This window comes from Scardinius erythrophthalmus, assembly GCF_964197995.2.
Source record: "Scardinius erythrophthalmus genome assembly, chromosome: 17".
Classification (NCBI taxonomy): domain Eukaryota; kingdom Metazoa; phylum Chordata; class Actinopteri; order Cypriniformes; family Leuciscidae; genus Scardinius; species Scardinius erythrophthalmus.
In genome coordinates this window covers 21,129,116-21,155,005 of record NC_138237.1, presented here as the reverse complement: position 1 = coordinate 21,155,005, position 25,890 = coordinate 21,129,116, and the positions used below count along the sequence as shown (strand labels likewise).

Below are 25,890 nucleotides of genomic sequence, written 5' to 3'. Positions count from 1 at the left end.
GCGTGCGTATTACACGCCATAAAGAGCGTATCATATGCATGCAAAAACTATTTTTGGCGGATAAATGGCACGAGAAATAACATTCGTGGTATAGATACGCATTTTCATGTGATCGGGCTCGCTGTCGCAACTCACAACTAGCGTCTTCTCTCTCTCCCGGCAGTAGCCGCAAACAGTCCCGCCGGCGCTTTCCCATACAAAGACCATGTGACTGACAAGCGCCGCGGCGCCGCCTCCCCACACAAAGACCATGCAACTGACAACAAAGAGGGTTCACTCCTCCTATACGCTAAAGAACCGAGCGAGAGTGGTCATCCAGTCTCTTTGGTAGAGAGAGAGAGAGACGAGGAAAACAAACAAGCATGCAAATGGAATTACCGCGGCCGGAAAAATTATCGAGCTCATTTTTTTTTATCGTGCGATTAATCGAATTATCGACTATCGCGACAGGCCTACTTGAATATATAAGTTGGCAAGGCTTAAAAACGCACAATTTATCAACTTTCGTGAAGATGCAGCACTGGTATGGGCTGAAATATGTGCCACCAGAAACTGAATTTGAATAATTTATATTTGAATTTGAATTGCTAAACTTGAATAATTGTATTGGAAAACTGAATTTGAATCACATAATTTGAAATTGTATTGTTTATTTTGAATAATTGCATTGAAAAACTGAATCTGAATTGTATAATTTGAAATTGAATTTATTTGTTTGGAACTGAAGTCCAATACAATTTGGTCCTCACTGAAAATTCAACTCTCTATATATCCTCACATTCAGTTCTCACAATTCAGATTCAGATCACCAAGTTCAATTTCAAGTTTCTATGACAGACATCCGGGTAGTTGGAGGATGAAGGAAGAGCAATCGAGCGCAGATCGATATCGATAGATAGAGTTCAGTGTCGCAGGATCATCACTCAGCACTAATATGCCAGACTGTTGTGCTGCTTATGGATGTTAGAACGAAAGAAATGGAAAAAAATAAAAATAAAAAATAACAGCAAGGGATAACATTTCACAGGTGCGCAGCGTCTCTTCTCCCGGGCAGGAACACAGCTTCACCTCGCTGCTGCACCGGTCCCCGCTGATCCAGATGGGACCGGCCAAAGACATAGTGGTGATCGGGAGTACGTATATTTCGGCGGGAAGTTCCACTGCCTTTGCCGGTGGCCGGCGGACGGAGAGAAACTACAGCGGGGCAGCAGAGTTCGTCTGCGGCTGCAGGATCTAGAGACTTACTGCCCGCTTCCTGGGAGCCAAAACGCTGCTGGAGGAAGTTTTCTTTTGCTGAAGAAAATAGTCTGTTCCGCGTCCATAGCAACGCTCTGTTTTTCATGGCGTGTGATATACTTATTACATGGCTTGGTTGAATTCCAATGTAGAATGCGGTCTGTTATTTCTTGATAACAGACCGCTGCGAAGTATATCACACCGTTGCCATGAAAAACAAATCGTTGCTATGGACGCGGAACGGACTATTTTTTACAATCTTTTGCTTAGAAGCAATACAATCTTTTTAAATCAATAAACAAGTTAAATCAATAATTTGTGTCAAATTATTTATTTATTTTGTAGGTAGCCATGTAATAAGCGGGATAATGTATAGCGAGGCGGTTGTTATAGCAAATAACAACACCTTCAGGCTGATTCAAGACCTGTCGGGGTTGTTATTCGCTATAACAACCGCCTCGCTATATACATTATCCCTTATATATATATATATATATATATATATATATATAGTTATAGGCTTCATGCTGATTCAGGCAGATATATATATATAAGGGATAACTCTATCTATCGATCTGCGCTCGATTGCTCTTCCTTCATCCTCCAACTACCCGGATGTCTGTCACAGAAACTTGAAATTGAATTTGGTGATCTGAATCTGAATTGTGAGAACGGAATGTGAGGATATATAGAGAGTTGAATTTTCAGTGAGGATCAAATTGTATTGGACTTCAGTTCCAAACAAATAAATTCAATTTCAAATTATACAATTCAAATTCAGTTTTTCAATGCAATTATTCAAATTAAACAATACAATTTCAAATTATGTGATTCAAATTCAGTTTTTCAATGCAATTATTCAAGTTTACAATTCAAATTCAAATATAATTGATTCAAATTTAGTTTGTGGTGGCACATATTTCAGCCCATACACTGGCCCGATCGGCAAGTGACAGTTCCATCAACTGGAATGTCCTGAACTGTCTCTTTCACTGGGCAGTCCTTATTGTCGAGCCCTGCTTCAGTAGTTTTAGTCTCATTAGTCTGCTTTGCTACATTTTCTCATTTGACTTTTAAATGTTTTCAGTCATGTGCTGTAGCAGATCACCTGTAGTTTGAGCTTGACACGGGCATCTCAGTCTCTCTAAGTCTGAAGCGATGTAGCATTTCACCAATGGGGGGATGTTCAGCTGCCGTCTATTTGTGTACTGGCTGCTACCTCCCTCCTCTTGAAATAGTCATGTTGTGATAAAAATACTGATAAATGACAAGCTGGCTCACACCCCTCCTTTATTTCCCCCTCCCCCTTGTGCCAGTCTACCCTGCTGTTTTCCCCAGCGTCTCAGACAGTTACCCTCTTCGGAGCCACTGCTTCTCCTTGACCTTCTAATGCACGGAGCGCCGATGTTGAACGTGGTTGTGAGCTGTCGCTCAGCAACATTCCCGCCAATCGGTGTCCTCTTTCGGGTCTGCGTTGCATCTTCGGGGTGGTTTTCATATCCTAGTCAGATATCAGTCATTCACGCGGACCTGAAATTTCTTCCTTCAAGCTTTTGTAATTAAAAACCGGCAATTCAATAGGATGTGTGCGCCATGTGTAGCTGGTCTTTAACCAATGGGACCTTCCCGAAACTACCGTGACAAAGTTGCCTCCCAGCCAACTTGTTTGGTTCTGTTTTCATATAGGGGAGAGTGGGGTAAGATGTGCCACTTTTTACTGATGTTGTCTTCTAGGGAAAGAACGAGAAATTTCAGGATGTTTGCTCTCATCTGAAATTAGATTAACACGTCTGTAGTGTAGGGCCATAGAAATGTGACTTTGAAAATGTGAGACAACTCTAAGCTGTGTTGTACATGGGTTAAGTAAGTAATCTGTCAATATGTTAGCAATTTATGTTAAATAAAATTGAGCACGAATGAAGAAGAAAAACCACAAAATAGTGCGCTAGGTCCTGCCCTAGGACATTCAGGACATTTTTACATTCATAGCATTTATTTTTGTAATTAGTTCTCATAGAAATGTCTTATTGTAAACATTAAATGCATATAATTGGTGAATTGCTGTATAAAAAATATAGATTTTGCTTTGAAATTTTTTATTTTTATTTTATCTGCCATGTAGAATGTATGTGATTATCTCTTTATTTACAAGTAAAACAAATTATGCACTGTTATGGAGATGAAACTGCTTACCCACTGACACGTCTTACCCCACTTTTCCTTGTGTGTGTGTGAGAGATGTCAACTGCAGGTCTCTATTAGAAGAGAGACCGAAGGCTGAGGTGAGCATATACAATGAAAGAACATTTTGAGCAAGAGATCTCCATAGCAACATGAAACTTCAGAGTTACGCCATGAAGGTGAATGCAGTCGAATCTTAGCAGCAGTACTGTGACACCTCAGTCATTTTCTGAAATAATGGTTTTTAGTTGGTTTGTGTGTCACATACTGTCCCAATAAAACAAACTCCTCCTGAACGTTTGTCAGCTCTGACGTCTGTGATCGGCCCTCGGTAACTAGGCCATAAACGTCAGTGGTGACAAACGCTGAAACTAATCTTGCTTAGAACACCCTCAGATTGTTCATTGAGGAATCGGAGAACTCCAACCGGTTTGACTGATGACATAATGAGGAGTCTCAAGTCCTGATGAACTATAAGTCTAGTAGTGGAATGGCTTAAATGAAGGGTTGTGTGTTTTAGATGTGGAGCTGGATCATCTGGTTGGTTTTCCCACTGGTGCTAGGTTAAAGGAAATAAAGGTGTTGGACATAACTGGTTTTTCTAGGATTCAGGTAGAGCTAGTTCATCTGTAGCACAATGGAAGCACATAGTTTGTATGCTGCCTTCTTTCTTTGGTTGAAAAGATGGTTTTAATTGATAAGCGTCTGTCCATTTCTTAGGGTTTATTTTGTCTTTGAATTAGCAGGATTCCACCTGGTCTGGCCTATTCTGTGGCAGAAATAATGAGTATTTTATGGATGTTTACTGATGGGTGTGGCACTGAACTGAACTGCACTTATTTTGGCAGATGCTGTCATGAAATCACGGCAGAACTCTGTTTTTGTTTAGTTAACACATCAAATTCTACCATTTACTTTCTTCCAGAGACCCAATATAAAGGCACGGACCGTGCTCATGCATAGACCTGCAGGTTGTTTCAGCTCAGAGGCAACAAATTGAAATCGATTTGAAGCTGTAAATGTGTGTTCATGTCCAAGATTTGATCTTGTAAATTTTTTTGGAAGAGTCGTTCATTGATCTTTGACTAAAACAATTACTACACTCATGGCTGACTCACAAAATTTCCTGTATTACACTGTGATCATGGTTGGAGAGTCCAGAAAGTTTGTGTCCAGAAGGGTTTTGGAGTACCTCATCACACAGGACAGAAATATATTACCCTGATGTCCTAACATGCGAAAATTTAATCTTGATGTAAGAACTTAAATGTGAAAATGAGTCATAAACGGTTTAAAAATAACTATCAGTGGTTGAATTATGAGTAATAATTAGTAGGCTAAGTCAATCAGGTCAATTAGATAAAAATAAGACACAATTAAAGTGACCAGTAGCCTAGTTTAATTTTTTTCCATTTTAAAAAAGGTATCGTTTATACACTGCTAAGAAAAATAGAGAGTAAATTAAGAAAAACCTTTTCAGACGATCTTAGAGGTCTTTTCTCTAATTCTTGTAATTTTATTTTTGAGCATGTCAAAAATGAATTGTTTATATAAACAGCTTAAAAGGCTTTATCTACCTTATGTTCATTCATACGGGTTTAAAAGTAAATGAATAACATAAAATATAAGTATATAAATATAAGTGATCATTTTGACAATTTTTTTTTTAAGCTGAAAAATATGAATTAATAACCATATAAAACATTTATAATGATCTTAGAGGCCTAGGCTATTCTCTGATTAAATCTTTTATACTAATTTTATTTAATGCATGATCTTCAATTATTCTAAATTCCAATAGTTTAAAATGTTTATCTTTCCAACTTACAAGACTTTATTTAAATTATTAGGTTTCTACTTTAATTTCCTTAGGTTCAGTTTTTGTTTTTTGTTCTCATTATTATTTGTCTGTAGAGTAAAGCTTAAGTCATAATTTGTTGCCAACCTAATTCTCCAGTGGTATTTACTGTAGTGATTAATATAATTCAATGTTCTGATTGTAGTTTTGTTGAATGCTCATTGCTCATCCCTGAAATAATTGAATCTAACATCCACTTTTTTTTACAGTAAGCTCCTTAATCTCTTCAATTCCTTTAAAATGTAGTCCCTCTTCTACATAAGTAAGGCTGCAATGACATCATTCATCTAGCGTTCTTGTATGTTTGACTCATTTCTAGTGGATCAGATTAACTGGAGAAACCTTCAGAAGGGCTCAGTCTGCAGTTTGTCTTCCTCCAATCCGTTCCATTGTCTTGTTTCCCAGCTGTCCGGGCATGTCAGCTTTCGTTTCCAGAGGGCTTCTTGAAGCCTTGTCTTGCTCCACCAGCCACTCCTCCTGACAAACCCAGACACGCCGTTTCCTGTGTATGACCTGGAACCCAAATCATTTTGGCGTTTTTCTCTCTCTCTCTCACTCTCCTCTATCACTGTACTTCCGGGAATTAGCTCGACTTCCTGTTATGCCGCAGTGTGTGAGGAAGCTGCTTTTCCCAGCTCGGACCCCCAGAGTGATCAGCATGTGGGTCTTATTTTAGGCAGAGACCTCCTGGCCCCTGAAGTCTTCAGGGTTATTTGTCTACTGCTATCAACGCTGTTTTTTTTTTTTTTTGAAACCATCCTGGAGTATCTGTAATGAGCCTTTAGATTAAACTCTTCGCAGAAGGTATTTTTATGGACCCAGAAGCTAAAAACTAGAGGTACATTGTTTTGATGACTGAATTAAATTAGTATAGACACTGAAATTAAATTACAGGTGGTCATTAAAGTACAGGTGGTTTATAGTATAAATTCTTGTGCCATTTGTTTTTGTAATGTGCACGTAAGACCTTACATTCTCGTGTCAGTGTGCGTACAAGCACGGACAGCATGTTGTGTGACCCAGAAAGAGTTATAGCCAAGTGTTTTAGCCAAGTTAGCATGTCCTGTCATTCTGTGAGGATTTTTTACAAGATTTATGCACTGTTTTATGTTGTATTTGGACATTCATCTAGATTATTTGCCGAAAGTAGTGGCATTTTTTTATATTCTCTTTATTTTTCAAGGCATAATTATCATTTTTCACAAAATCGAAAACATACATAATTTTTTTATTGTTGGTCAATGTTTGTTGCTTTTTTCCAGCATCTCAGCATTTTTTAGTACGTTATTTCAAGTTAAAAGTGGTTAATCTCTGAAAATATCTCTTGAGAATCCTTTGTGTTGCATGTGTGTTGACCCAAAGGCTTGGGTCTAGCCTTTTCTCTCTTAGGTGTTATATTTATTGTGGTGTGCAGAAAGATTTCTGTTTGACTTCTGTTGGTTTTCCCTTGCTGCATCTGTGTTGAAGCGATATAGATTTGGTTAGGTGACGGATGTGTAAATCAGTGTCTGAGCAGCAATGCTGCTGTACTGAAGGTCAGAGTTCTGTGTTTGTGTGTGCATTGAGTGTTAATCTCACTGCAGGCCCTTACAGTACATCAGCTCATTGTGATGTTCACTCGCTGCAGTATCATTACACTTCCCTTTTGTCAGGAAGAGGAGGCAAACTTGTTTGTGTGAAGTTGATTGTCTATATGTGGGTGAATCGCACAAAAAAAAATGTCTGGGTCATATTTCACACTGAAATGGAAAAAAAATCTTACAAAATAATCTTACAATATATAGAATAATAGATATTTTTGTATATTCACACACACACACACACACACACACACACACACACACACACACACACACACACACACACACACACACACACACACACACACACACACACTTTATGACTTCTGCAGTCAAAATTATTCAACCCCCTGAATATAATCCCTCACAGTACAAATCTGCAAAACAGGTGTTGTCTCAAGCACACCTGATGCAACTGATCAAGGGCTTCATTAGTTGCACCAGGTTTGCTTGAGCTAGAACACATGAAATACCTGAACAAGCTAGATTTGATGAGTTTGATGTTTGACTGAATGTTAGAAACAAGTCAAAAGATTGATCCAAAAAGTTGAGAAGATATCATTGCCCTTCACAAACAAGGAACAGGATACAAAAAGATACACTGTAAAAAGTGTTCAGTTCACTTACTTGAAAAAAAATAAAATAGAGTAAACCCGTTGCCTTAAAATTAAGTAAAAAAACTTAAAAAATTAAGTTATGTGAACTTGACAATTCCACATTACTTAATTTTTTCGATTAAGCATGAAGTTTATTTACTTAAATTAAGGCAACTGATCACTTTTTACAGTGTAGCGAAGGCACTAAATATTCCTAGAGACACTGTTGGAAGCATAGTTCGCAAGTTCAAAGTTTAAGGAACATTGGTTACACTACCTGAGGTTTCAGCTTGCATAGTAAGGCGTGTGCACTAAACGCATGTCAGAAATTCAAGACGTACACCACTACTGACCCAAAAGCACAAGAAAAGTTGTTTCCAAAGTGAGTTCACGAGAGCGCCACGACGCTTGCGCGAGAACGGAGAAGATGACACTCACGATCATTTGATGGGAAAGTGTGAAAGGTAAGCCATTCATTTTGCGGCATTGGTAAGGCGTTTTTACGTTTTCTCGTTGGTTTCTCACGATTCGGACATCCAGGAAATGCACATTTAGAACCATTTTAAACACTACATCGAGACCCATCTGCGTCATCTCAGTTCTCGCGCATGTGTCGTGGTGCTCTCGTGAACTCACGTCAGAGGCCCGCACAGAAGAAAATTAATAGTTGAATAAAGTCGTTATTTAATTTTTATTTTTGCGCACAAAGTATTCTCGTCACTTGATAAACTTAAGGTTGAGCCACTGTAGTCACTTGGACTATTTTAAAGGAACACTCCACCGTTTTTTTAAATGGGGCTTATTCACTTTCTTTCCTACATTTAGATAGGTGGGCAAATGCATTTTTGTCTCAGTACATGCATTGTTTTAGTTTGACAGGGTCGGCGCTAGCTTAGCTTAGCACAATGAATGGAATCCTTTGTTGCCAGCTAGCATGTCCTGAGTAAAAGTGATATAAAAAATAAAAAAAACACCTAATTACTTATTGGGGCCTGCGTATTCACAACAAGTACAAATAGTGATGCAGATTAACACTAGGCGATTTCCTAGGCAGATATTGACTTATATATTAAGGTCTATATTAGGGGGAAGCACTGCTACTTGGGCGTGATATCTCTGCGCCTAAGTAGCAGTGCTTCGCCTGTGCTTCCCCCTAATATAGTCCCAAGTCAATATCTGCATAGGAAATCGCCTAGTGTTAATCTGCATCGCTATTTGTACTTGTTGTGAATACGCAGGCCACAAGAAGTAATTAGGTGGGTTTTTTAAAATTTGTATATCACTTTTACTCAGGACATGCTAGCTGGCAACAAAGGATTCCATTCATTATGCTAAGCTAAGCTAATGCCGACCCTGTCAAACTAAAACAATGCATGCACTGAGACAAAAATGCATTTGCCCACCTATATAAATGTAGGAAAGAAGGTGAATAAGCCCTATTTCAAAAAACGGTGGAGTGTTCCTTTAACAATGTTTTTACTAACTTTTCTGGGCCTGCAGAATTAAATTACATAGAAGCCTATGAAGGAGTGAGCCAGCTCTCAGACATAACAGATAATGTTTGCGTGAATACTCGCCAAGACAGATATTTTGAAATACTGTAATTCTGTGTACATATTGGCATCGCGCGCTGTCTGAAGTGTCTTTGTGCGCACGATTCGGATCTGTCAGTCAGTGCAAGTTTTTTGTTACATCAGCATGAGTTTGAAAATCACATTTCATTAGTTCAGACTCATGCCATCGAGAATTCGCTCTGAATATTCACAAAGTTGGAATGCAGTGCTTTACAACGACACCAAACTTGTGCTGAGAGGAAGCGCCAGTCGTCGAGAAGCGAGCAGAGACCAACTGCACTTTTTCATGGATTATTAAAACAAAAAGGTACAACTCAGAAAATGTACAAATAAAGATAATTTTAGATGTTTAATTAACCCGTAATTACATTTCCGTCTCATTTTGCCAGCACGGGTCATAAATGTTCTGATTCTTTATTATTGAACTTTACAGTTGTTCTTTTTGCAATTTAAACATTTTAAACAATTTTAAACATTTGTTTACATTATACATTTTGTGAATTATTCAAAAGTACTGTTATGTATAAAGTTCTTTTAGTTATATTATAAAAATACTAACTTGATATTAGCCATGTAAAGCTTGAAATAATTTAAGTCAGATTTTTTTTGTATACAGCATCAATTTATTGAATGATTTAATTTTTTTTTTATCTAAGACTATCTCTGCAGATTTTTCTGCCTGTGTAGCATTCTGACTATTTACACCAAATAATGGAGGTTTTTTTTTGTGTTTGTGTGTTATGACCATTGTGTAATGTTTCAATAGCACTTAAGAGTCTATCAGTGATGTGCTTAGTAACTCCTGAATGACTCACCACCAGTGATGGCGCGTGTGTTTAGCAGAAGTGAATTAATCTGGCTCTACGAGGGTGTTATCAGGAAGATGCGTCAACTATATCACAGACCTCATCCGGTGCATTTCTATGTGATTTGAAATTAAGTTTCTTTAGATGTTCGTCCATGGACAAAGGGCACCCTTAGCACACTGACGTACGGACACAAGCCAGACTTCAGGGACAGACTAATATAAACGTGGTGGCAGTAACTGTGTTTTGAAAATGTGCGACGATAAACAATAGAGTATCTGTTTGAATTGATGTACTCACCTCACTGGTCAACAGCCTGTCCTCAAAAGCCAGCTCTAATGTGAGCTCATACACAGGGACAGACCACAATTGATGCTCTGTTCCCCAATTAACGCAGGAAGAACCAAGTGTACCTCACACCAGTCAAGAGAAATTCCCATGGTCAAACACTACTCTCTCTCATTCACTCCCCATCAGTTTCCTCTTCTTCTTTTTTCCCTTGACTGCTGTCTGTCCTGTGACCTCTCTCTCTTTTGTTATTTCTGCTGGTCATGCACTGAAATGAAAATGCCTGTGACTGAAAATTCTGGTCTGAAAACCAAACTGAATGTGCTCATTTTAAATTAGCCTTTGCTTGGAATAACGGAAGTTCTCTTTAATTTATTTAGTTGGAGCCTAGATGTTATTGTAGTCAGGGCTTGACAATAAGAACTGTCCGATTGCCCGAGGCCAGTGTGAAAGACGCTTGGGACAAGTGTTGTCAAATAAATCAGTTCAAGTGCATGAACACACAAATGAATACTCATTTCCGTATAGGGCTGGGTGATAAAACGATAATGATAATTATCGCAATAAATTTTTCACACGCCCAAAGCGGTCACACAGATGGCCTAAGATGGCGTCTAAGATATTACAATAAATTACATTTTAAAACATAATGTATTTGAAAACGTGTTGTTTTTTTGTATCAAACAAATACAGCTTTGGTGAGCATAAGAGACTTCTTTCAAAAGCATTAAAAAATCTTACTGACCCCAAACTTTTGAGCAGTAGTGTATATCATTGCCCATAATATTTGTACAGAAATGTATATTTTCAGATGTTTCTCTTGTATGACAGAGAATTCATCCGATGTGCTACATAAGACTTGTATGCTTTGTGCAGTCATTGGATTGTGTTAATAACCAAAAGGTTGAACAGAGTAGGTTAAGTTTTCCATTTGGGCTTTAAAACAGCTAGAAAATGCAAAAATAAACTGAATATGCAGTCACATTTAAATATTGACTGCAATCTGCTTCTTTAGGCTTTTAGACATTGTGCTTGTCTGAAGAGGTGTTTAAACAATTATTGAACACAACCTCTTTCCCAACTATGTATCATCCATCAACAACTACTGTTTACTTGAGTAAACCTGAACCATTTAATCTGCCTTTTTAATGTCAGTGAAGCTGTTATTGGATGTCAAAGGGTTTTTGTTCTCATTTTTGGCCAAAATTTTCTGCCCGTTTTCTCTCAGGCAAAAAACAAAAATGAAAGAGTTAAAGACTTAAATTGTTGTCCATCCCTAATCTCTGCTCTCTTTCACAGTCTCTTCCTTTTTCTACCTCACTCTTCATCTCTGCCTCTCTCTGCATGTCTGCTTGGTGTGAAAATCAGATGGTGACTGGCGACAGTCATATCCAATCAGAATCACTTGAGCTCTGATAAGGATATTATTAATGCAGTGCTCTGCAAACATCCCATCTGTGCGTTTAAGTTCAACTTTCAAAACCGTTCCCAGGTGAAGAACTGTGGTCTGGAATAGTCACCAAAAAAAAAAAAAAACAAAACACTGGCCTAAACAATTTTTTCTCTCTCTCCTTTTGTAGTCTCACTCCGACTCAAAGCCCGGAGGGCGCTGCATCATGCCCCTCTCCACATCAGACGAGCAGCCCCACATCGGCTGCTACAGGCTCCTGAAAACCATCGGCAAAGGCAACTTCGCCAAGGTCAAACTGGCCAAGCATGTCCTCACTGGCAAAGAGGTGAGGATTGAGTTTGAGTTTAACCCCCAAAGAAAAATATGACAAGGCAAAAACCGTTGGCTGTTTAATTGGCATGCTATTTGTCAGATGAGTGGAATGTCTTTGAATGATTTGTCTGATCTCCAAAATGCATGATGATAAATGTGCAACTCAGTTGTTAGCTCAAATCTGACGCCTCTCAGATCTTAAAGTAACAGCCACAGCCATCCACCTGAAAAAAACTGCACATAGTGTGTACTTCACTGGTGATGAGAATGTACTTTTGAGTATGTAGAAATGACAATATTTCCTAATAATATCATTAAACTGTATTATTGTTGGTATTGGTTATTGCACACAGGTTATTGGGTTTAATGTACAAACACTGTAAAATATTTGAATTCAAAACACTGCTAATTAAAGGGATAGTTCACTTTGAAATTAAATTTTGGTACGTTTTAGCTTACCTCAAGGGCATCTAAGATGTAGGTGTCTTTTTTTCCGCAGTAGTTTCAATTTTGATATTTTTAGGTCAAACCGTTCTTGTCTGTCAGTCATATAATGCAGGTCTGTGGTCACTGTCTCAAAGAGCATGCACAGAGTCCAAATTAAAACAATTCCCCATCGTCCAAATTGAACAATTCACCATCGTAAGTACACATTGATGGCCTAAGACACGAAACGAGCGGTTTGTGTGAGAAAACGAACAGTATTTATATCGTTGTTACCTCTTGAACACAGCCACGTCCAAGTGATCTGAGGGCGCGAGCGGGTATAGATATATACACTAGATGTCGCCTTGGCTACTGCAGTTCATTGGAACGAAACCGTAGCCAAGGCGACATCTAGTGTATATATCTATACCCGCCCACGCCCTCAGATCACTTGGACGCGGCTGTGTTCAAGAGGTAACAACGATATAAATACTGTTCGTTTTCTCACACCATTGTCTTAGGCCATCAATGTGTACTTACGATGGGGAATTGTTTAATTTGGACGATGGGGAATTGTTTTAATTTGGACTCTGTGCATGCTCTTTGAGACCGTGACCATAGACCTGCATTAAATGACTGACAGACAAGAACGGTTTGACCTAAAAATATCAAAATTAAAACTACTGCGGAAAAAAAGACACCTACATCTTGGATGCCCTTGAGGTAAGCTAAAACATACCAAAATTTAATTTCAAAGTGAACTATCCCTTTAACTACACAACTTGGAAAAAGTGAAGAAATCCTATAAAATAAGTTTTCTGACATTTATTTTGATAAATTCAGCATGTAATAGAAAATCACCCTATTTTCTAAGTGCATATTATTGATCTTATTGTGAATCCATCCATACATGTTTAAAATATATATATTTTATTGAAATATTATGACTCAACAGTCTTCTCTTTGGTTACCTATGCTAGACTTAGTAGTTGTCTGCTTAAACTCTAAACATCTGCCGCATCCAATCAACTACCAGCAAATTGAACCAAGTCCCCGCCCAATGTTTGTTTATTTTTCAATATTTTTTTTAATTTTTCACATTTCACAAGAAATGATCTGTTGCTGCTTCCGTTACATCACAAATTCAAGGTGCTTTATTACTCCTTTTTTTCAACATGAAATTAAAATCCAGCTGAGATGAAGAAAATTAGCTTGAATGTTTTAATAGTAATAAAGGTGCATCTTTTATATCATACAAATACTATGCAATTCCTGCATAATGAGCTGATCACGTGACTTTCAGCACCAGTCAGTTTTCACCGCAGTTTTGAAAAATGCTACAAAAGTGGGAGTGGTGAGATGCGGAGTGAAGGGTGAAGAGGGACCAACAACACAGCAACGGCTTCTGATTCTGACAGTTTTTTTTTCACTTTTATTGAGTTAAAAGTATCAAAGCTCCCCATAAGTGCACGCTGCAAATAAATTACCATTACACACAACACAATATACACATGGTTTTGTAAGCTCATTGTAAATTACACAAATACATACATATCCTGTGACAGCTATAATTTAATGCACAGCGATTCGCTTTTGTTCTCTGTATCAAAAATATATATATGAAAACGCTGTTGCATCTTATTTTGAGCCGTTTGATCACTTAAAGGGCCGTAAAGACCAGTTACACTCACAGTGCGGATGAATTGCGTTTGTCGAAGACTCAGGATCTATTGAAGAGAACTTATGCGAAGCAGAAACTTGTTTTTGATCCATTATTGCATCTCTAACTTACTCTAAGTGATCTCACTGTTTGAAGCGCCTGTCAGAGGAAATCAATGTGTCCTGTCATGAATAATTAAGCAAGGGGTCTTCTCATAGGATAAGGACACGCAGTCTCATGAATAATTATGAGACACAGAGGAGTCATCAATATACTATAGTACACGAAGACGAATTTAAACCTGGAAGTTGAAAATGGCGCAAAAAGGTTTAAAATTAACTAGTTTTCTCCTACAATCAAAACTGACGGATGGTAACATTTACTTATATGATATTCAACACACGTAACTCTGTTAAAATTTCATAAAATTTGGTTTAGGGTTTTATGACTCTTTAAATGTTTCCGAATCCTCCACTAGCTGTTCTTTGGTGCATGCTACAATAGCCTTTACATCCGGCTTGTTTTTGGATCCCCTTGCCTGCTAATATGGGACTGCATGGTGTCTGAGACACCGATAACGCACTTGATAGAGAAGAGGGGGACAAAGATGAAAACTGTGGGTTTGCGTGTGTGTGCACTCGGCACGCTGTAATCTCAGTGCGCCGTGAATTGTTTCCTGATGATGTGAGATTGTGATCTGTATAAATGCAGACCAAAGCTGATGTGTGCCTTCCGCCTCAAGGCTTTTCCTTGCGCTTGTCCTAACTGAACTCTTCACCCTCTCGATCAGGTGGCGGTGAAAATCATAGACAAGACTCAGCTCAATTCATCCAGTCTTCAAAAGGTGAGTGTGACCCTTCCTCAAGGTTAATGAGGTCAGAATTTAATTTCAGAAGTTTACTGGTAAATTTGTTTTGTTTTTTAACTCTCCCACCCCTGTTAAGTTGTCTCTCTTCCTGTTGCCTTGTGACTTTCAAAAAGCAAAGCCTTTTCTCTGTAGGGCCCATGGCAGTTAATTATAGGAAATTAGGCTCAAATACTTCCTGAAGTAAAGGGTTGGTTGGCTTTGGAGAGGGAGGGGGGGGAGGTAGTTCGGTGGTGAGGGGTTCTTAACCACATCTTACTCATGTGCACAAGCTTGAAATATTTATGCTCTGTGAAGGACAAACACATCATCTGTTTGCAACACATTGACATCTTCTGTCTCCTTTTTCAGCTATTTCGGGAAGTGAGGATCATGAAGGTCTTGAATCACCCAAATATTGGTGAGCTTAACTGACAGACAAATCGCCCTTAAGTCTCTCAGCTTGAGTCTCCAGTTTTCCAGTTTTGGCAGTACCCACTGTTTTTTTTCCCCCTTTTTTGGGTTCATTAATCCTTGTCCAAATGTCAGTGTTTTTCTGTGCAACTGGATTTGGTGAGCGTAAAACCTCTTGGGAATAACCCAAATCAAAATGATTTTTAGTCTTCATTCAGAATGCTGAATATTGCAAATAAAGCAAAACAAATTGTGTATACGAGTTGAACCTTTCTTACATTCCTTTTTTCCCTCTTCTGTCCTCATGTAGTGAAGTTATTTGAAGTGATTGAGACCGAGAAGACTCTCTACCTGGTGATGGAATATGCCAGCGGAGGTCAGAGCTCTCATTTTAACCTTTTTTTTTTTTTTTTTTTACCCTGTTACATCCCGTACTGTTTTTTTTCTCTCGGATGCACTATGAATGTTTAACTGTTATGTAAATGCCTCTAGTTACTGTAGACAGGATTTGGCTCTGTCTATAGTTCTGATCACTGTCCTCATTAAATACCAAAATTTACCAGGGTACTATATCTTCATTTTTCAAATGTCAGTGCCTGACCCGGATTAAAAAGTGCTGCTGTTCAGCACAGTTCAGTGATTTAAGCAGTGTGACTTGAAGTGTAAAAATTAATGCATCAATGCGTGAGATTCTTTAAAAGCCTTCTGTAATGGATCTAAATCAAATATAACTGGGATGTTAACAAAATTTAAGTAATTTGCACTTTCTATGCAATATATATGGCATATATATATATATATATATATATATATATATTATTATTATTTTATTTTTTATTTTTTTACAAACATTAAGATCATCAGACGACAGCTGCAAAAACATCCCACTGCAGACACAACATTCCTTAGGAAACACTGACACCCACATATTCAACTTTGTACGTCATGCAAACAAATTTTAGATCCCAACACGTACACGTCATGAATTATCAATATTGAATTAATGGCGGCTGTAGTTTAATTTAATCAGCCACCTATTTGTTTCCACCTAAGGTGTCGATTTATAGTAAAGTACCAGCGGCTGTAAACGCACCAAAGCCAGACCCTAGCTTAGCTTTCCAATTTGTGAATCTGTTTTTCTAAACGTGACTGTTGTTCCTCTTCTTGGTTTGCAGGTGAGGTGTTTGATTACCTCGTAGCCCACGGCAGAATGAAAGAGAAAGAGGCCCGAGCCAAATTTAGACAGGTGAGAGGCTGCGCATGTTTGTTTGTTTTATTCACTCACTTGTGCATATCTGATATCACTTGTGCATATTTGATATCACTGTTGCATGAATACAAATCACAATAGGAGCTATAAACACATCAGTGGTGTTTGGGTTTGTCTGAATTTAAAGAATCTTTTTCAAAAAAAAATATTTAACACCGTTCACTTGATGGTATGGTTGGTCCGATCACGAGTAGACCGTATTCAGGATTGTTGTTTAAAATCAACAAACAAATGGTTTTAGCAGTCAGTTTGTGTATAAGCTATTGTTTATGATATTTTTTTGTGTGTGTGTGGGCAGATTGTGTCAGCAGTGCAGTACTGTCACCAGAAGTGCATTGTCCACAGAGACCTCAAGGTACACAAGATACATTTTCACACTCTATTTTATGTCTTTACCTCTGCCTTTGTGAGTGTAGTCTTCTATACTGATGCAAGTTGGTTTCATCTCTAAATACATAATCGCTAAAGATCCTCCCTTGCTTACAGGCTGAAAACCTGCTCCTGGATGCAGACATGAATATAAAAATTGCAGATTTCGGTTTTAGTAACGAGTTCACACTGGGCAACAAGCTGGATACTTTTTGTGGCAGCCCTCCATATGCTGCACCCGAGCTCTTTCAGGGGAAGAAGTACGACGGGCCTGAGGTGGATGTCTGGAGTCTTGGGGTCATACTGTATACACTGGTCAGTGGTTCTTTGCCGTTCGATGGACAGAACCTAAAGGTGAGCACAGAGAAATGGGAGTAAAGGTCAACAGCTTTGCATTATATTCTGAATAATTGTGTTCTGGTGTTCTTAGGAGCTGCGAGAACGCGTTTTGAGGGGCAAGTACAGGATTCCCTTCTATATGTCGACCGACTGTGAGAACTTACTGAAGAAATTCCTCATACTAAACCCAACCAAGAGAGGGAGCCTTGAGGTTTGTACAGGCATAAATACTTAAGCAATCTTGTCTTAATTTTTAACTATTGGTGTAGAGTCTGGTCTACATTGCAGGTTATTCTGAGCAAGAATATATTTGTTTCTCTTAGGGATTGATTTTTTATTAAAACAGATTTTTTTATAGGTTTTATTGTTTTACCCTTGCGCAGGCCTAGACTTTCAATCTTAAAATATGAAAATCTATCAAAAATGAATTTCTTTGTTTAAAACTAATAAACAAACAAAATGTAAAATAATAAACCGTTACCAAATTAATAAACCAAATGAGACATGACAAAGAAAAGTTCTTGAACAGAATATTTTAATATTATGCATGATTTCCAATCTGATTGTAACTTTGTCCATATGTGAAAACATTGTGAAAATAATTTATGAAAATAATAAAATCTAAAAAATAAAAAAAGTACACATTGTATATACATAAAATACTGTTTATGAATGAGCCTTTTAAATAAAGTATGTAAGATTAAATACCTATGAACCTCTCAAACTGTGGTAAATCCAGTTGTTCTTGTGCAGCTACCTGGTAAACACAATGGACTGATTTAAACCTTGATTACTGGAAATTACATAAAAGCCAGCCGATCAGGTCTGGTGATTTTAGCCAGCTTTTGCTATTTTTGTGTGCAATATGCATCAGACTGTTCATGAAGGGTCTGTGGGCGTATTTTCTGAGGCTTAGACTCTGCATAAACAACTGTTTGCAGATTTATATGTTTTTGATGGAGTGATTCAGCGTTTCAGCACTGTGTGATGTGATTTTGAAGTGCTGGTGCACTCAGTTGACTGTGTGCATCCCCTTCATAAAGGCCAGCTCTTTTTGCATTACGTTACTCCCCACCTGATATGATGTCTTCACTTTTGTACCCTTTCTTTCTGCTTGCACTCAGCAGCAGATCATGAAGGACCGATGGATGAATGTGGGCCATGAGGATGATGAGATGAAGCCCTACATCGAACCCCAACCTGACTACAAGGACCCTAAGAGGACAGGTCAGCACTCCATCAGTGCAGCTGGTTGGAAGAGAGGTGGGGCAGACGTGGCCCGGGGCTTTGGTGGTGGGTGGGATTTGAGACAGAGATGGGTTATGATTGGGTAATAAATCTTGGTGATGGGACTGGATCTAAATTCCTTACAGCAGCTCATCTGAGCATCTTTATTTGTGAGTTAAAGCAACGATTGATGATTTTCCTGCTTTCTAACGCTGTCAAATTCCCTTTTTTTCATCTCTTTATGGTTTGTGTTTAAAAATGGTTTGCATGATTATTGTTTATTTTGATAATTATCATACTTAAAAAATGTGGTATTAATAAATCTTGCACCATTGGTACTGCAGACATAAATGATAACCTAAATTTTATTGCATTTTTAAGCAGTCGTAATTTTTTGACTAGTGGATTGCATTTTTGAAGGAATCTCAGCCATATATAGTGACCTGAATATTGGGACATAGGTGATGGGCTCTTATGGCTTGATCCAGTAATAAAGCACCCACCCAAACATTCAATACAACTTAGAATGCACATCGTGACAAGAAGTTATGCTTGAGGAAAAATATATATATAAAACTAATTTAGCATGTTGTGAAACTTGTAAGCTGTTTTTTTCCTACTTATTTAACCCTTTGTTCTGTGTCCTCAGATATTATGCTACGAATGGGATACTCTTTAGAGGAGATACAAGACTCCCTTATCAACCAAAAATACAATGATGTCATGGCAACTTACTTATTACTGGACTATAGGAACTCAGAGGTATGTTACTCTAAATATCTTATGTATATTTGTGTTTTGCATGTAATTTGTAGGGCGGAATTTTTTTTAATATTTGTTTGTTTTGTTCTATTTTTTGTTTGTTGTTTTGTTCTGTTCTTTTTGTGTTCTTTGTTTTTGTTTTGTTTTTGATTAGTTTTTTTGTTCAGTTATGTTTGTTTTTTTACTAAAACTGCTATATTAAACAAATGATGCAGATCATTTCTTTAAGTAGTAATTAAAATAGGCACCTTACGATTCATATTAGATCGTGCAATTTCTTGATAAATTGTGAATCACGATTTTTCTGTTTAAAACAGATCACTGTTTTCCCACGATTCTGAATAGACTTAATGAATGATTCAATTACTCAGTCAGAAAGACTTGATTTGTTTCATTATGCCTACTGGATGAATCAGCATTTTTGAACGAATCTCTTGAATGAATGATTCAATGACGACAATTTTTTTTTAGTCACTTGTTGCCACCTACTGGCATAACGATGTAACTGATACAATCTTTATTTGAAGCGTCAAGTTTCAAAATGTGATTTACCTTTGATCGCTACTGTAGACATCAGTGTTTATATCCGAACTGTAAGACAGAAATAATGATACTGAGTGGCTGAAATTGCTGTTTGTCAAGCTGTTTCATACCTATACATAACAGCTACTCTCTCTTGCTCAGCGGCAGTGCCAACACAGATATGAATGTTCGCTATCACAGGCGAATCGTTGTCATTTAGGAATAAGATCGTATGGGTGTTTGAATCAAGATAGTGATCTTTTAACGATTAATCATGGAGCTCTTCATATATATGGTTTTGTTTTAGAGGCTTCATTAAACATGAGATAAACCATGGAACAGACATGTGAACCATATTGTATTGTTCTTGTTTTTTAATGGCAATTGTTATTAACCTTTATATTGTAATTATGCAGATTTGAAGCGATGAGCACATAAATGTTATAAGTTTGTTGTCTTTATACCCTTTTTTATCTCTCCCTCCTAGCTGGATGAACTATCAATAAAGCAACGCCTAAGCACTGACCTCACAAACAACGCCCATTCACCTTCACAGAAGGGACAACGCAGCACCTCCAATCAGAAGTCCCGCAGATCCACAGACCAAAGTAAGCATCATTCCGCTGGTCATTAGCCACAATAAACACTGGCTCTCTTGGTTTGTAGATCTCAAACATTTTCTCTTTCTACCACAGGCTCCTCTGTTTCCACCAAGCGACCTCAGGGCGACAGCAAGCACATCGCCAGTTCAAGCAGCTCCAGTAAAGTCCCTCCCAGCCCGCTGATCTCCGGAGACCATAAGAAAACTCCTACCCCTTCCACTGTGAGTACAGAGCCCCGTGAGGATCTGATGACTGATAGGCAACCGGGTTGTGAGCTCACGTCACTGATTTCCGTGTCTGCTCTCCTTGTGCCGTATAGAACAGCATCCTATCCTCAGGCACCAGCCGCAGCAGGAACTCTCCAATCACTGAGAGAGCCACTCTGGGTGTACAGAACGGCAAGGACAGGTACTGCCACATTCCTCTTTATGCACAGTCTTCCTTTCCAGCCACGGATCACATGGAAGAGCCTATCAAACTCATTTCTGCAAAGTGGACTGGTGTTAAAAGTAGTGTATGCGCGTATGTGTATATTTAGACTTGGAAAGCTTCTCTGCTCTCGACTCATTCTGTCAGGCTGTTGCCCTGCCAGCATGGGAAACATAATCCTGTTATTCACACACGTACATTCACACATTGACAATTGCACACATTTGAGCGCAGCACGAAGCTGAAATCTGTTCAGCTAGATTTGCGACGCTTTCGGGAACTTAGAATTAATCCAAAGATTAAAAGAGAGCAATGATTAAAAAGGCTTGACAGCTTGAGTTCCTTTTTAATACAATAAAATAATATTCCAGGTTATTTTCAACTTAATGTCTGTCGGTGGCATGCTGGTGATTAGCACAGGCAATAAGTTTGACTCGTCATTCAGGGAAACTCTCACAGCTATACACTTAAAATGAATCAATGCATAAAGTATCTCAATAATAAGTGTATAACCATAACACTAATGTTAATAGGTTTGTGGTCACTATGATTTTTTTTTAAGTATCTTGTGCTCACTAAGACTTTTATTAATCAAAAATACACTAAACATTGTTAATATTGTGAAATATTATCAGTTTAAAATTAACTACTTTCTGCAATTTATTCCAGTTATGGCAAAGCTGAATTTTCAGCATCACTACTCCAGTCTTCAATGTTACACGATCCTTCAGAAATCATTCTAATATGCTGATTTGTTTTACAAGAAATGTTTATTATTATCAACATTTAAAACAATTGTGCTGCTTAATATTTTTGAAGGAAATCTTGATACATTTTTCTTTAGGTTTCGTTGAATAGAAAATTCAATAGAAATAGAAGAATAGAAAATAGAAGAACCGCATTTATTTGAAATGGAATTTTTTAAAATGTTTTATATATATTATAAATGTCTTTACTGATGCTTGATCAATTTATAAATAAATTTTTGATAATATTACTTTTATTTTATTTTATATATCTTACTGACCCCAAGCTTAAACTGTAGTACGTTAGCATAAGACTGGTGTCTTAGAATCTCTTACAGACCCTGCTTGTCTAAAGTTACATCCTTATATCATTCAATCCATAATATGACCAACTAAACAGTAAATCTGGTTACTTTCTCTCAGTAAACACACAAGTTTTGCTCCACCCACCGGAATTATGTTGATAATTAGATTTCCATCCACCTAGAAAAAATTATTTGGATAACTGTACAGTTCAAGCAGACAATGTAAGTGCTTTTTACAGAAATATAAGCTGCACATGTCCTCTGGGCAGCATGCCAACTATTGTAACTCCATTAGGTAATTTTTACACACTCAGGGACAAGTGAGAATTGTTGTCTGTGGTAATCAACAGAGTGCCACAGATGCTGTCGATAAAGCCTATATTGTAAACCACCTCGAAATTTTCTCTAATGGTCCCCATAAATATCTACTATGGTGAATTCCAGCAGTCAGATCACTGCAGATTAGGGATGTATTTTACCAAATTTATACTAAAATTAAAAAAAGTCTGATCTGTTTCATTATGGTATCGAGACATGCTGCTTATGTTCATATTTATTAGATTAGCAGATTGAAAGAGAGAAAACTACTTATTACTCTACTACCTACTTTTAATTTATTGACCACTTGTGTACAGAATTTAAAATTGATGTTTACATTCCAGTAATGGAGTAGAGTTGAGAAAAAAATAATTAAATGTGTTGAAAATTCATAGAAATATCTATAGTAAAAAAAAATTTAATTGATTTTTTTTTAGTTTTTCTCTGCTTTAAAATATTACATTTGCCTAGATTGAGTAGGAACCCTGTAATTTGTAACTTTTAAACAAAGGAGTGTGTTCAATTGCTTTTTTCAACTGTGGACACTCTATCGAGAATCAAGAAACATCACTGCTATTGGTACATTGACTATTGAATTTTACTCTAGATACTGAGACACACTGGCGTATTACCGCTGATTGGTATGTAGTCAATCTCATCCCTTAATCTGGAATTAGTGATTTTTGCCTGACCCAAATAATCAGGTTACCGAGAGAAGAGATGTGGGAAACCGAAAACAGCAGCCTTGTTATATGGATGTTTAATTTAGCTTGAGGTGACAAGCGGCAGCACAGTCAGAATGCTGACGCGGAAATAGTTTTATATGTGTGCGCAAGGTCAGTTGCAGAGAAGCAAATGAAAATACGTAAATTGAGCTTATGTGAGTAGCTTTTAAAAGCACATCATGCCCATGAGGCTTATACTGTCAGACGCTTTTGATCATCATCACTGCATCTCATTTCAAATTCTCACTCGATGAACAGAGCAAGCTTTCCAGTGATAATGCAAGTTTGATCCAACTTTGACTAGCTTTGATCTGTATAGATCTAAGAATAGACTAAAATAGAGCCCAAACCTGCATTATCGCAACGCAGTGTTGTATTTTTATCTCCTGGTGTGTGTGCTTTTGTCTAATTCCATCACTTTCTCAACCCTCATCCCATCTTTGCTGAATCTGCTTTATAACCTCACCCATACCTCCCTCCACTCTGTACGTGGGGATGTCCGTACGTGGGGGCTGTTATTCATCTTTCCCCCAGCCTGAACACTCCAGGGTCCCGCGCCTCCACCGCCTCAGCGGCTGCGGTGCTCGCCGCCTCATCCCGCACCCGCCACCACAAGTCCTTGTCCACCTCCGCCCACCCCAGCCCCCCAGACCTCCATGCACATCGCCCCAGGCAAGTGGCAGCCAAACTCCAAACTATTCCGAAGGGGGATGCGACTTCAAGAACTAGTGACGAGTAAAGTCGTATGATTGTTTTTTTTTTTTTTGAGTTTTGGAATACATGAGATCTGCAGACTGAATTCGTCAAGCAAAGAGATGGGAAGGCCCTGAACAAATTTTTTTTTTTTAACCCTGTCTACTTTTCTCTCACTCGTTGTCCACAATAATACAACCGTCTCACTCGCCATCCCACTTTCCCCTCCGTGTAAACACACGTTGTCTACGTCACATACCTGCCAGCTCATTCCTTTCTAACCCATAATTCACATGCATGCTTTAACTAGATGTCTGTCTTTTCATGCAATATCCTCCTTCACTATTGTTGCATTGCTTGGTGTCATATTGTAGTCTTTTAGGTCTGCCGCCCCATCCTTCTCCACCCCTTCTTTTCTGCAGACAAACTAGACAGTGCACTAATATCCTCTAAAACCTGTCTCACTGCATGTTCCATTTTGGAACTGTCACAGACAGTTGTATGCATGCTTAAAGGGTTTTGTCTTCCTCCGTAAAGAGTTTTTTGTTGTTGTTGAGTCTTGTTATTTGTTGGTAATAGCTGCATGATAACAATTAGGGGTGACGTGTGTAAAAAAAAATTCTGTGTTAAAATACTTGTTCCCAGTTTAATGTGGATAGACTAAGTTGAGCATTTGTAGATTTTTTCTTAAATTTTAAATACCGTTGTACTCTGAAGACATGGGATTTATTGATATAAAAATTCTGTTCAATACCGATAAGAACTATCGTTGAACTACCTTTGAAAAATACAGTAAAAACAGTAATATTGTGAAATATTACAATTTAAAATATTCTGTTTTAATATTTTAAAATGTAATTTATTCTTGTGATGGCAAAGCTGAGTTTTCAGCATCATTACTCCAGTCTTCAGTGTCACATAATCCTTCAGAAATCATATCTAAAATGCTGATTTGCTACTCAAGAAAACTTATCAGTTTTATGTTGATAAAATTTTTCAAGATTACAAGATTCTTAGGATAAAAAGTTCAAAAGAGCAGCAACTATTTGAAATAGAACTTTTTTTAATACATCATAAATGTCTTTAGTCACTTTTGAGAAATTTTAATGCATAAATAAGTTTTAATTAATTAAAATATATAATATATATATATATATATATATATATATATATATATATATATATATATATATATATATATATATATTTATTTATTTATTTATTTATTTATTTATTTATTTTTATTTTATATTTAAATAATATATTATTGACCCCAAACTTTGATCTGTAGTGATTTATGATGCTACAAGTAAATTTGAATCACAACATTGTAATGTACACTATGAAAAATGTATTCATTTAGAAATTTTCTGAAGATTACATTTAGGAGCATTGGATTACTATGTAATCTAAATGTAAAAATAGGTCAAATGAGTGGCAGTTAAATATCTTGTATTGGCTGATATTGTGTATAATATTGACCAATATATGATACAGTGATGCAGAGGTTACACACTTTACCTTTAAATTATTACCTATTGTATGGTTTTGTAACATAAAAAAAAACAATGTGGTCCTAATGTGATTTAAGCCTGTGGATTGTCACATGTACAGAAAGGGCTGATAGTGGAATTATACTTGGATTTCACACGCATGTGCATGCTTGGATTTTATTCCATCACATTTTAAAATCAATCTCAAATTAAATGTTGGTTCATTTCCACCAGGATAATTTGTCTGTCATCAGTGCATTAGCAGCAAGAGCTACAGTTGTTAGCATAATGAAATGGCCTGTTTGTTCTTTTAGTGCCTGATTATTGATTATTGCATGTTGAAAACAAGTGGCTTAAATTTACTGTGTTAACCTTAACGTGTTTTAATGGATGCTAAAATGTAGTTGAATAAAGTATTAACCGATTCTCTTTTCACCTTTGCAAACTTCTTTGTAAAAAAACAGCACAGCCAACCAGAGAGCACCAGTTGTGTCCCCCTCAGCTCAGAACATTTCCTCAATGGCTGACCGTACCAACTTCCCCAGAGGGGTGACTAGCAGAAGCACTTTCCACGCTGGCCAGCAAAGAGCCACACGAGACCAGCAAGCCTCAGCGTACAACGACCCCTCTGCCTCCCCCTCCCTTTCCCATGGCAACAGCCAGGTGCGCCGTCCCGGGACGGGTATCTTCAGCAAGTTTACTTCCAAATTTGTACGCAGGTGAGTTTATGATTGGTCCACATGGCGACACTGTTACTTGCAATTGCGAAATATTGAGTTCAGCAATACACATGCACACATTCTCATTACTCTCACCAGTGCTCCCCTCTTTCAGGATGAAATGATTTGGACTGGCACTATTTTTTATCGCTATGATCACGAACTCTGAAACAAAGGGCTGCTGT

The 25,890-nt window shown here is 37.6% G+C and overlaps 1 protein-coding gene across 30 annotated transcripts in view; it reads left to right on the top strand.

The window, feature by feature from the left end:
• Positions 1-25,890, top strand: part of mark2a (MAP/microtubule affinity-regulating kinase 2a) — a 41,375-nt gene that overhangs the window by 6,763 nt on the left and 8,722 nt on the right. For 5 of the 30 annotated variants that reach the window (XM_081391681.1, XM_081391678.1, XM_081391674.1 and 2 more), the window contains exons 2-16: positions 11,700-11,855; positions 14,719-14,772; positions 15,145-15,193; positions 15,497-15,562; positions 16,362-16,432; positions 16,755-16,811; positions 16,943-17,179; positions 17,256-17,375; positions 18,292-18,391; positions 19,041-19,153; positions 20,163-20,283; positions 20,371-20,498; positions 20,597-20,685; positions 23,335-23,472; positions 25,451-25,705. In XM_081391681.1, coding sequence (XP_081247807.1) covers positions 11,700-11,855; positions 14,719-14,772; positions 15,145-15,193; positions 15,497-15,562; positions 16,362-16,432; positions 16,755-16,811; positions 16,943-17,179; positions 17,256-17,375; positions 18,292-18,391; positions 19,041-19,153; positions 20,163-20,283; positions 20,371-20,498; positions 20,597-20,685; positions 23,335-23,472; positions 25,451-25,705 — 1,754 coding nt within the window. Of the gene's footprint in view, positions 1-11,699; positions 11,856-14,718; positions 14,773-15,144; positions 15,194-15,496; positions 15,563-16,361; positions 16,433-16,754; positions 16,812-16,942; positions 17,180-17,255; positions 17,376-18,288; positions 18,428-19,040; positions 19,154-20,162; positions 20,284-20,370; positions 20,499-20,596; positions 20,686-23,334; positions 23,473-25,450; positions 25,706-25,890 lie in introns of all 30 variants that reach the window. The other 25 variants (XM_081391677.1, XM_081391698.1, XM_081391697.1 and 22 more) reach the window with 7 other exon arrangements.